Source organism: Pristis pectinata, chromosome 24, assembly GCF_009764475.1.
Source record: "Pristis pectinata isolate sPriPec2 chromosome 24, sPriPec2.1.pri, whole genome shotgun sequence".
Taxonomy (NCBI): Eukaryota; Metazoa; Chordata; class Chondrichthyes; order Rhinopristiformes; family Pristidae; genus Pristis; species Pristis pectinata.
Genome location: NC_067428.1, coordinates 14,841,642 through 14,853,772, shown reverse-complemented (window position 1 = coordinate 14,853,772; position 12,131 = coordinate 14,841,642). Strand labels below are relative to the sequence as shown.

The window sequence follows — 12,131 nt, the reverse complement described above, 5'->3', positions numbered from 1 at the left end:
ATGCAATTATCTGCAGGTGAAAAAGTACACCTTCACCCTGATTGCTTGTCCTAGTAAGGATTCCATCCTTGGTCCTTCAAGGCAGGGAATAAAAGTTAACCTTGAAAAATCAAAGAAAAGTGCAGATGCTGGCAACCTGAAATAAAAACAGAAAATGTTGGAAACATTCAGCAGGTAAGTCAGCATCTGTGGAGAAAGAAATGGTATCTTTTCAGGTTGAAGACTCTTCCTCAACATTTTCTGTTTTCATTACAAGAGAATAATATTCTTTTGCCATTTAATTGAATTTGCCACCTCTGAATCAGAGTTCATTACGTGAAGTATTTTCATTCCTGTATTCTTTGAGAAACACTAATTCCCCAGAACTATTCTATTAAAAGAGCCATAGAATCATTCAGCACAGTACATGATCACTTTGCACTAAAATGGACATTTTTTTGTTCAAGTTGTGTTCTTTCTTATAAAATTATTTAATTGATGTTTAATTTATGATTTTCTTGTGAATGCTGCTTATACGATGCTATGTGCCTGTGGTGCTGCTGCAAGTAAGTTTTTCATTGCACCTGTGCACACATGTACTTGTGCAGATGACAATAACATTGACTTTGAGAAACAGTCCCGGCAGTGTATAGACCAGCCATCAGCACCCAGTTACACCAATCCTACAATTATCCAACTTGTTCTCCCCACATTTCCATCAACTCCCCCCAATTTCTACCACTCACTTAGACACTAAGGGCAATTTACAGAGGCAATTAACCTTCTAACCTCCACGTCTCTGGGATGTAGTTGGAAACTGGAAGCACACTGGGGAAACCCACATGATCATCAGGAGAAATTCCACGGACACCACCAGAGGTCAGGATTGAACCTGGGTTGCTGGAGCTGTGAAGAAGCAGCTCCACCAGCTGCACCATTGTACTGCCCGATAAATGAACCACAGCTTCTTTCCTCCACTGCCAACTGTCTCGTTAAGCTCATTTCAGATGGATCTTCCTCACCTGCATCTGCAACAAAAGGACAATGAGCCCTTAGCCCTCATTTTAATGAAGAGCAAAACAATCTCTGCTGCCTACTCCAAACATTTTCCAGTGAAGTTAATCCTCCCCTCTACCACCACCTCCCAACCCAGCAGCCTTCCACACCCAGCCCTGAAGCCTTGCCTTTCTCTTTCTATAATTTCCTTCACATCCTCTCTGAGTCATCCCTTCCACGGAAGCCACCCCTTCCTGACTTGACCCCAGCACCAAACTTCCTTTCTGGCCTTGATGATAGCTGACAGTTCCTCCTTGAGAAGCATCCATGACCTTCTGCCTTGACAAACAATCACCTCATCCCCGTGAATGATCTACAGCTTCCCTGGTCTACGGCACTTCCACCCAGCTTCCAGACTTCTATCAGTCCTGGTTTTTGTCCTGCTACAGCACTTCTAATCATGGACAGAATTAACACCCTCTGAGACTGATCCTAATAACCCACTGACCTGCTGCAGTCTTCAACATGGTGGACTGAACAGCTTCTGCTCAACATCCAACTCAGTGTGACTGATGTTGATTGGTTCCATTATTACCCATCTAATTTCAATAAGGGTTAAGTTGGCAATACCTTCTTTTCATGATCTCATACATCCTTCCAGAACCCCCAAGAATCTATCTTCGAACTTCTCTTTGTCATCTTTAAACAAAGACATGAAAACTTCCACCCTCCCGCCCTCTCTCATTGTTTCTGTGATTATACTGAGAAACATTTATCACAAACCACATTTTACTCCAGTTGAGCATTGAACAAGCCCAAAGTTTTCTTTGCCATCATCACAAGATCTGTCTCCTTGCAGGACCAATGACAGAAACGCAGAGGCATCTATTGACAAGACATTGGTCATCTCCTTATGAATTGAAGATGCTGTTATCAATATATGCATATTGCCAGTCATTTATACTAGAGCCAGATACCTCAGGCACCTTTCAATGAGGTGGAATAAATTGGTATTCGACACCTTTGCTGGTGGAACACTCCAGGTGTAGGCGTTGCCATTAGATGCAGATGGCTGTAGTAACCCATTGTATTTATGGGCTGTGTCGTTTCTCTGCAATGAAGGACAGCAGGTTGATGAAGGGTCTTTGATCTGAGACATTGACTCTGTTTCTCTTCCCATAGGTGACCAGGTGGGAAGTGATCTGTTGAATATTTTCATCATTTTCTGTTTTCGTTTTAGATTCCCAGCATCTGCAGTTTTTGCTTGATTTCCATTGATTGAATCCCATTACTTGGGTGGAGGGACAGCTCATTGGGTTGTGAGGAGATCATGGAACCACGTCCCATGGGGTGCACTGGCCAACCCTAGATCACTGCTCAGATGGGCTTGAGAGGCTCACAGAGGCGGGCAGTCACAGCAGGGCCATCAGCTGTTGCTCTATCTGGGTGATTAAGGAGAATGAGAATTGATAGTCACCGTTCCACTGCCTGGGAAGGGGAGAGAAGGTATCCCTGAGGAAGAAAGTATGAAGAAGACAGGCGGCTCTCTCCATTGAAGATCATGGAGCAGGTAGTGATGCAGCAACACCAGTACTAATGGAGTCTGTGCATAAGGCAAGAGAAACAAATGGTTTCTTGAGAAGTAGAAAGTCAGAAGTTGGGTCAATGCATGCAAAGGTTGTGTGCACAAGAGGTGGCTGGAAGATCCAATGGTGAGGAGCCAACAGATTTAGTGGAATTGTGCAATAATTCACGGAAAGGTGATATTCCCAGATGTGGGGATGTAGGTTGCAGATATCAATGAAGTATACACCTTCTGGAACGTTGAAAGAATTGTCAGGGTGTTTTTTGAAAGCCAGGGGTTCTTGTGTTGTCTGAGTGTCCATCAGAAGGAGTTGCCCATGTGTTTACGACATTGCAGGAAAGCCATTTACAGTGGTAGTGAAATACTTGGGCAGAAGGTGTCCATGATGCAAGAATCTGCAAGGGCCACCACAAGGTGAAGTACATCTTCAAGAGAGCCAAAGACGTAGATCAGGGTGGGATGTCTGGGATGACAAACCATCTTTGATGAGCAGTTTGAATCTGGGGCATGGTGGAGACAGTGACCTTGCCTTCACCAAGGAGAGTATCCACTGTCCTCAGTGGTGATCAGGTAGGAAGCAGACTCTAGGATTTCTTTAACTGGTTTTCTGGAGTGCTAGGTCAAAGATTGTACCATTGCTATACCCACTGGGAAGTGAGATGCTTGACACAGGGTGTAGTAGTGAGGCCTCTTCAGTAAGGTTGGGTGGTGCAGCTTTGGTAGAAGAGACCTGTTGAAAACACCACAATGTCTCCGAGACTTCTGCTGGAGGCCTGAACTATGCTCAGACAACTGGATCCTCAAGGGAGCAGCGCACTGCAATGTGGATGAGTCTGAAGATCTCATGTAGGATGTCATATCAGGCCCTCGATGGACTGAAGTTGGCTCTGTACAGTGTAGCCGAGGTGCAGCAAGAGAGGCTGAGGTCTGCAATGGCCACGTTGTGTGCAGTGGAAGCCATCTAAGGAGGTTGGAGACAATGCCCCCTAGTTTAAAAAGAGACAGCAAAGAAACAAAAAAGGTTCAGTGTCCATTGAGAACTGAAGCAAGGGTTTGCAATGTGAGTTGGAGGGTTTGTTAAAGCGAGAAGATTGGCAATGTTAAGAAAATAAATGTTAGGTGTTGTTATGACTGAGTTTGTCATACTTGGAATGGTTTGGAAACCTCGTAAAGCTGTAATTATAGTAGTTAATGGGTTCCAAATTTGAGGTTTAATATTGATGTATGTGATGCACTGTATTGTAGTTATAAGGTTTGTTGTACGTGTGGGCCTATTGCAGCAATCATTTATTGGGTTTATCAGCATCAGGGGCACAAACTGTAGTTAAGTTTACCACAGGCCGTCCCTGGGTAATGAACCGGTTCCATTTTTACAGACGTCCATAAGTTGATTTTGTCCGTAAGTTGGAAAAGACACAAAAATCATTCAATATGATAACCACACCTACACAGTATTGTAATGACTGGCATTAAAAGCACATAAGACTGATAAGAAAGAATAATTACTAACAGTGGAGAGAGAGAGAAGCAGCTAGTTCTGACGTTCATAGGAATGAACATGTGTGCATACATCAGACTTTTGATTTTAATATATTATGGGAGCTTGTTTGTATGTACGGCTGTGACCTGTGTATATTGTAGTGTTGTAACTGATGGAATTAGAAAGTGAGTATAATTATGTTTATGTAAATTTATAGTAGTTTTATAAATGTGTTTGTAACTAGTAAGTTAGTTGTATAACTTTATGAAAATGCAGTCAGGAGAATAATTTAAAATATGATAGCTATTGTGGTTATAGGCTTTTTACTTTTTTAACAGGAAAGCAGTGTAGTATATTGGTGTGTATATACATTTAAAAACTACAGGTCGTCCCCAGGTTATTATCACCTGACTTATGTACACCCTGTACCTATGAGCAAGTGTTTGGGACACTAGCGGGATGAATTTGTGAGCTGCTGCCTGGGAACTCGGTTCATGGCCGCATTTCCGACTCGCGAAATGTTCGGGTTATGTTTGTTTGTAACCTGAGGAGGACCTGCATGTGGTCTGACTTCTAACGCATTGTTGTATCAGCCACTGCTGTTAGCTGAGTGCTGTTTACCATCAATAAAGGATGTTTGGTTAAAAGGTCTATCCTTGATAACTGCAGAAGTGAAAGTAGGTTAGTAAGGATCAGTACAGCCTGCTGGTAAGACAGTGGCTCATGGTATGTCTGTGATATGATCTGACTGGTGAGAAATGTAAGTTACTTTCACCCTGGTTACTGGAGAGAAATATTGAAGAGCCCACAGATTTTACAAAACTACAACTACCACCAAGTAGAACAGGGGCTGTAGTTGCAGTTCCCCTTCACTTAACACACCATCCTGGTGTGGAAATATATCGCTGTTCCTTTACAGTGGGTGGGCCTAGATCCTGGAATGCCCCATCCAATACGACCATGGGGGCTCCTTCACCCAGAAGGACTGCACCACCATTAGGGCCAGTTGGGGATGGGCAATGTGCTGGCCTTGTCAGTGACACTCAAATCCTGTCACTGAATAAATGGTGAAGAGAAATTTGTAAATATAGACAGAGCCTCATATGGAAGACAGATTCTAGCCGCTGTTCTAACATCAACATTAATGGAAAGTGAGGGAAATGTTGTTTTGATTTCATTGGGTAAAACCACAGGAGGTGGATTAGTCACAAAAAAGGAAACAGAAAACTAAAGACAGAAAGTAGAAAGTGATGATAATTTCTTCTGAACTTAAGTGGTATCAAAGAGGGAGGTTTAACTGCTGACATGGTGCCTTAAGTTGTGGAATTTCTTAAGGTTAATGTGTTGGGAATTGCTGAAGCTCCATCTAGTGACAGAGGTAGAACAGTTGGAATGATTGATGCCTGTGACTGTTCTCAATCCTCTCGAGGTGTTTCTTAGAGATATGATGCCTCAAAAAAAAGGAAGTTATACCGATTTTTATATAAACCCTAGAATCTGCTCATATCACTTGGCTTAGTGGACTTTATTTTGTGCTACACACTGCTGAGGAGTGGACACAGTCCGGTCCATCACGGGCACAGCCCTCACCACCATTGAAAGCATCTGCAGGAGGCACTGCCTCAAGAAGGCAGCATCTATCGTCAAAGATCCCCACCATCCAGGTCATGCCCTCTCCTCGCTGCTACTGTCGGGCAGGAGGTACAGAAGTCCACTAGGTTCAGGAACAGCTACTTTCCTACAGCCATCAGGTTCTTGAACCAACCTGCACAACTCTAATCCTGCCTCAGCAACAGAACACTACAGACCTCTACACTATCATGGACTTGTCTCTGATTGTGTTTCTTTTGCACTAATGCCTTGTTTCAGTCTTTTTCTTCACTGGCTTGTATAATTTATGTATAATTTATGTTGTGTGTTGTCTGAATGTACATGCCTACGATGCTGCTGCAAACAAGTTTTCCATTGTATGTGTACCGCATATGTACTTGTGCACATGACAATAAACTCAACTTGACCTGTCTGGTTAAATAGACCATTGTCTAGGACATCAGTTACATCTATACAGCACTGGACATCCTATGTTGTGTTTAACTTAAGCAACATAGTTACATTTTGTACATCACAAATCCTCTAAACTATGACAATGAGAGGGTCATTACTACAGCTAGAAGTTTAATCAATTCCTTTGGTTTATGGTATTGATCCCAGTAATGTTGCATTGGAAAATGCTTGCAAGTAAGACTAACTTGTATGTTGGTAAAATGGCTCAAGATCCTGGTTACAGTACATTATATCCTCCCAGTCAGATTGATCTGTAAAGAAAACTCTTCAAAGTATTCGGGTAATGCATCGGAAAGCTGCATCGGAAACCGGGGAGGCACAGTGGTGCAGCTAGTAGAGCTGCTGCCTCACAGCTCCAGTGACGCAGGTTTGATCCTGACCTGTGGCGCCGAGTGTGTGAAATTTGCTCGTTCTCCCTGTGACTGCATGGGTTTCTTCTGAGTCATCTGGTTTCCTACCACATCCCAAAGACATGCTGGCTGTTAGGTTACTTAGCCTCTATGAAATTGACCCTAGTATGTATGTGAGTGGTAGAATCTAGAGGGTGTTGATGAGAATGTGAGGGAATAAGATGGGTTTAGTGCAAGATTAGTGTAAATGGGTGCTTGATAGTCAGTGTTTCCATGATGTATCACACTAGGACTCTCCATGACTATACTTTGTCAACGAGCACCGCAGTGGAATTATGGAAGAAAGATCATGTTTCGTTAAGTGATTTCAGTGAAAGCTCATTTTGCCTTGACTTGGAGACTGGAGAGTTTGCAGGCAACACAAATGTTTGGTTGTTATTGCTCCATGTGTAACGTGGTGGTGACAGTGACATAGCCAGAATAATTTTGTTATGATGGAACTTTGGAATCATAATTCATCAGAACACAGTAGAGAAATTAACTTTTAGAATTGGTTAGCTTCAGACAGAAATTTGTTTTAATAAGGAGCCTTCATAAGATATATTTATTAATAGGTGTGCTATATATTGAAATTACTCCATTGAGTAAAACCTAAAATGTGTGAATTCTGTGCATTGTGATAATCTATTGAAGAAAAACTTTTCTTGACACGTTTTCTTCCATGTTGTAACATTCTTTAAGCCAAGCAATTGCAGTTAATAATTAAAATGTTATTCCTTTAATATTTTAACTTAAGCACTAACCTATTTATTTGCTATTGGCTAGTTCCTGATTCACAATATCAGGCAAAGAAATGATAGGTGTTTGCCTCTAGTGTTGTCAAAATTAACTTCTAGTCTTTAGTTTCAAAGTAAATCATTTTTAAATTTGTGACATCATATGTTACTTCTTCATTGCAGTAACCATTTGGTCTTACAACCTGCGTGAGGAGTCTGCTGTCAGATCGTGTGATGTGTAGATTCACGCTGGAATTTGATGCACTTTCTGTTCCATTACAGAAACAGCCCATGTTGTTCATTCACAGAAATATGCAGACAGATTTGCCTCAATTAACATCACTAAGACAGATTGCTATTATCACATCACTGTTTGTCAGCATATTGGCTGATGTAATATCTGCATTATGAGAATGACTATATTTCAGAGTATTTCACTGATTGCAAATCGCTTTGTCATGTCCTGAAGTCAGGAAAGGTGCTTTATAAATACATCCCAGGCAAAATGCAGGGACCATCAAACTCTTTTATAGAGAGCTGCTGCAATCGCATGCATTGTGTGCAGATGTTTGGAGATGATGGCATCCTCAATACATGGTAAGATAACAGAGATGCGAATTACAACTTCTGACTGATTAGATTTAAAACCCCTACAATCTATCAGCAGCTAATAATTTAAAACTTCACTGATCCGTGTTCAGAACTGCGCAACAATCAGCGTTTATTTTACAGGGTTTTCAGTGCACCTGTACCTTTAAGTTTGCTCTTATATTTTGGGCTCCAGATGTGCTCAGAGTTCGTCTTCCCTTCAACCTCAGGTCCATCAGTGTATCACCTCATACACCAGCCCATGCCTGCTTCATCTAAGTTATTCTTGAAAAGGAACATTGGGGTGAGAGTTGCCTGGTCTCTTCTACTAATAATAATTATGATTGATCAGTTGCTTATACTGTATATCTACCTTTGAGGAAGATTCATAGAACAAAATGCCTCGAGTACAATGATGTCATGAAAATGTACAGATTGCTTGGTTTGTATCTGCCAGTCAGTTTCTGTGCTTGTCAAGCCAATCTGAGACTATTAGCTTTATTTAATCATGAAATATATCTTTTACACCTCTCTTTGTCCCAATGCAGACATAAAGGGGAAGAAACAGGAGAAACAAGAGTCGGCAGCGATGACGTTTTAGTGCTCTTCTGCTCGACTGGGTGCCATTTCTGAACTTTGAGCAGAATGCTCTGCAAGAAATCCACCTCACTCAAAACCGTTCAATTCTGGTCTGTTAAGATACTTTTAAAATCTACCAGATCTTCAAGAAGATGTATGGTCTTCAAACAACATCCATGAAATGAGTAAAGTTTTGTAATCTGGTGAAATATGCAATCTCATGGCTCTGGATATTTCACTAGATTGCAAATGATGAAACATGCAAATCCATGAAACCACACCCAACAATAAGGTTGAGAGCAGACCGAGCTGACATTTACAAATTAAGGAGGATATCTGCCTGGCATGGGCCGATCTCTCACGCCAAGGCGACAGCAACGTCTGCCTAACCCAGCACTTGTCAGATGTGCTTCTGGTCAATTTTTAAATGAACACTTGTTTCCATTTTGGGTCCAAGGCCATTTGCTACAGGATGCATATGCACCTATGTGGCAACCGGTGCACTTCCACTCCCTTGACTTAAACATTAGGCCTGTCTGTTGACCAGGAGAGGGAACTCCTGCCTTACAGAGTCCCTGCTCTGGTCCATCATTTGTCATTTAAGGAACAAATAGAAATTCTGTCACTTATATTGAGGAAACCCAAGAAATAGTGGCTTGCTGTTTTCCTGAGGTTCCCGACTATCTCCTGCCAGACCTATGATGAGAGATCAGAAGAAATCCAAGGTCTCATCCTCATACTGGCAGATTTTCCAGAGCAAAGTTACTGTTCAAACAGAGTTAACTTTCTAGCCCATCAATGAAAATTAAACAAAAAACTGCAGATGTTGGAAATCTGAACTAAAAATCAAAAATGCTGGAAATACTCAGTAAGTCTGGCAGCAATTGTAGAAGGAGAAAGTGAGTTAACATTTCAGGTCAAAGACCTTCATTCTGATGAAGATTCTTCGACCTGAAATATTGACCCTTTTTCTCTTTCCACAGATGCCGCCTGACCTTCTGTGTGTTTCCAGCATTTTCCGTCTTTATTACATTCCAGCCCTCCTCATTCTCTGAACTTCTGGGCTAAAGTTACAAGGATGCCATGGACAGGTTTCACATTGGAATGATATGACCATATCTAATGATCAGAACATTTCCTTGCATTCTTCCAGAAGACTCAGGGAACTTCCCCTGAAGGTTTGCAGTACATCTCAGCACTTAACACTAACAACATTTATGAATAAATTGAGTAAAAGACATTTATTCCATCTCAGTGTTTTTGAAGTGTGATATTAATCTAAATATCATTTGAAATCAATTAGGAGCTTTTAAGAATCTTTTGGAAGAGAGGATAAAGCTGAGAGTGCTGAATAACTGAAAGGTAACTACATATTTAACTGCAGCAAGGTGCACACCCAAAATCATTGTAATGGAGGAACAGAGGAGACTTTACTCAGAAGTGAATTCGTGATATGGAAGTACAATATTTTGATTGGATTTGAGTACAAGTTTCTGATCTAATGCCACATATCATTTAGAGATTAGAAATACATCACAGATATCATACATTTTACATCATCTGACAATGAGACCATTTGAAGATTAGGAAATGTTATTTTCATAATACCTAGAGATTGCATGTCTCTTTTGCATACTGACTCCATGAGTGTGTGCAGAAGTCACTGTGTCTAACTCAAAGGATCTACTTTAACATTATATCAGGGCTGACCTAAGATTATTCAACCTGCTATCGACTCAGTGTCTGCATAACCTTGGTGGATTAATGAATCAGGGTTTACTTGTTACAAGAACTAATTAATCATATTTTGCTTAGTTTTATTTCTGGCCTGATGATCACAAAGCATGATAAACGGGATAGAACAATGTAGTGAAAGGGGGGATACTGTGGACTCCTTGTTAGAAGGTCAAAATGTTTTGGAAATGTGAAAGGATTATGAAGACAATATTGAAATCTGGAGATGTGGTGGTTATTTATGTGGAGTTTCTCTCACTCTGTTACAGTTTCGGCATTGCTACGATGGAGTTTCCCCACATTCAAAAGGTAGGCATTTCATATCAATAAGGGGAAATAGGGTCTGAGGCCTTATATGTCCCTTTCCTCCTCTTCTGCTGTGGAGGGCAGATTTTAATGCCCGCTGTAGTATGATATTCGACATTGCCTCTGGCTTCCATACAAAAACAGGAGAAGATGTGAGACGGGATGCCAATCCACCATCACATGCTTTACATTCCCACATAAAGTGAAATTCCACTCCAAATGGATTTAGCACCATTTTGTAACTGGACAAGCACAACTTGCAATGGTTGAAGAAAATCGGTCCCTTGTTAGATGTCTGCCAACACAGCAAGGTTTTGCAAAAATTGACCAGTTTAACACAAGAAAATATCACAAGATTACCACAGAAATCCCAGAACAGATGGAGTCTATTCAGCTCATGCTTACTGAATGCTAATCTATTTTCATCCCACTTCCCTGCCCCTTTCTCTGTCCCTTTAATATTTTTCTTCTTCAAGTATTTCTAATGAAAATTGATTCTGTTCTGACAATGGGACAAGTTTTCTAAGAGGTGCTGGGAGCAGCAAAATCAGAAACATATTTATGATTTCACACATAGCACATCAGAAATCCTCTCCCAACTATGAAAGTGCTACTGAGGGAACTACCTGTTTAAAAAAGATACCCTTTCCAGTTAAAAACTCCATGCACATGCATGTACAAAGACACACATATGAAAAGACCTGTACACATGCATATGCATAAATACTTATCATGTATGTACAGAAAGCATGCAGATATGCACATATGAACAGATGAATGCCCACAAACCAGAGTTTTGACATTTATGTGCACCTGCACAGAAGTGCATACAAACACACATGATCACAGCTAGTGATAAACATTCGCATATGTGTCCACACAAACATGGGCACCATGTGTACATGAATGCACTCACATATGCACAGATATGGATGGTACGCACTTGAAAATACGCATGCGTACAGGTCTGCCCCTATTTTTGCAGGATTCTTGCTTAAGTAATTAGATTGTTTTAGATGTTCCTTTGCTGGCTAGTTTGATTAGAAATGCACAGACACACAATTTACATGGTTGTGTATGTGTTTATCTCTTCGATACTGGATCTATCTTAGTCTTGGTCACATCATTGTCTCACTATCCACGTGCTTCTGGTTTTCGTGCTCCTGGCAGATGAGCTGATAAGGTTTCTCATTTTCCTCAATGACTGAGTTTCCAACTTCTGTATCCTCTGTGTGCAGTTCATGCCTCGAAAGGTGCTCCACAATACCTGCTCCCAATGAGTCGCCTAGCACGTTGGTGGTAGTTCGAAGACGATCCCTAAAAAATGAAAGTAATATTAATTCCCTTAGTTTCTGGGGAAAACCTCATGGATAGCAACATTGCATCATTTTATTTTGAGTGCCTTAGCAGGGAGAATGGATAATATTCACAAGACTATACAGTACTAAGTTCTGGTTACCTCACACTGGTAACACTAAAAAGACTTATCTTTGACTGAGGACATAAAAATAATTTTATAAATTCTGGTTGCCTCACTACAGGAAAGATGTGGAAGCCATAGAGAGGGTGCAGAAGAGATTTACAAGGATGCTGCCTGAAATGCGGAGCATGCCTTATGAAAGCAGGTTGAGGGAACTTGGCCTTTTCTCCTTGGAGAGACGGAGGATGAGGGGGGACCTGACAGAGGTGTATAA

General features: G+C 41.1%; 1 protein-coding gene across 1 annotated transcript in view; it reads right to left on the bottom strand.

Annotated features, from left to right (window-relative positions):
* Positions 1-9,838: 9,838 nt before the first annotated feature.
* slc1a6 (solute carrier family 1 member 6) overlaps positions 9,839-12,131 on the bottom strand; it is a 59,242-nt gene continuing 56,949 nt past the window's right edge. Inside the window, exon 10 of the mRNA XM_052037637.1 lies at positions 9,839-11,754. Within this exon, the coding sequence (XP_051893597.1) occupies positions 11,556-11,754 (199 nt within the window). The 3' untranslated portion in view covers positions 9,839-11,555. The remainder of the gene's footprint in view (positions 11,755-12,131) is intronic.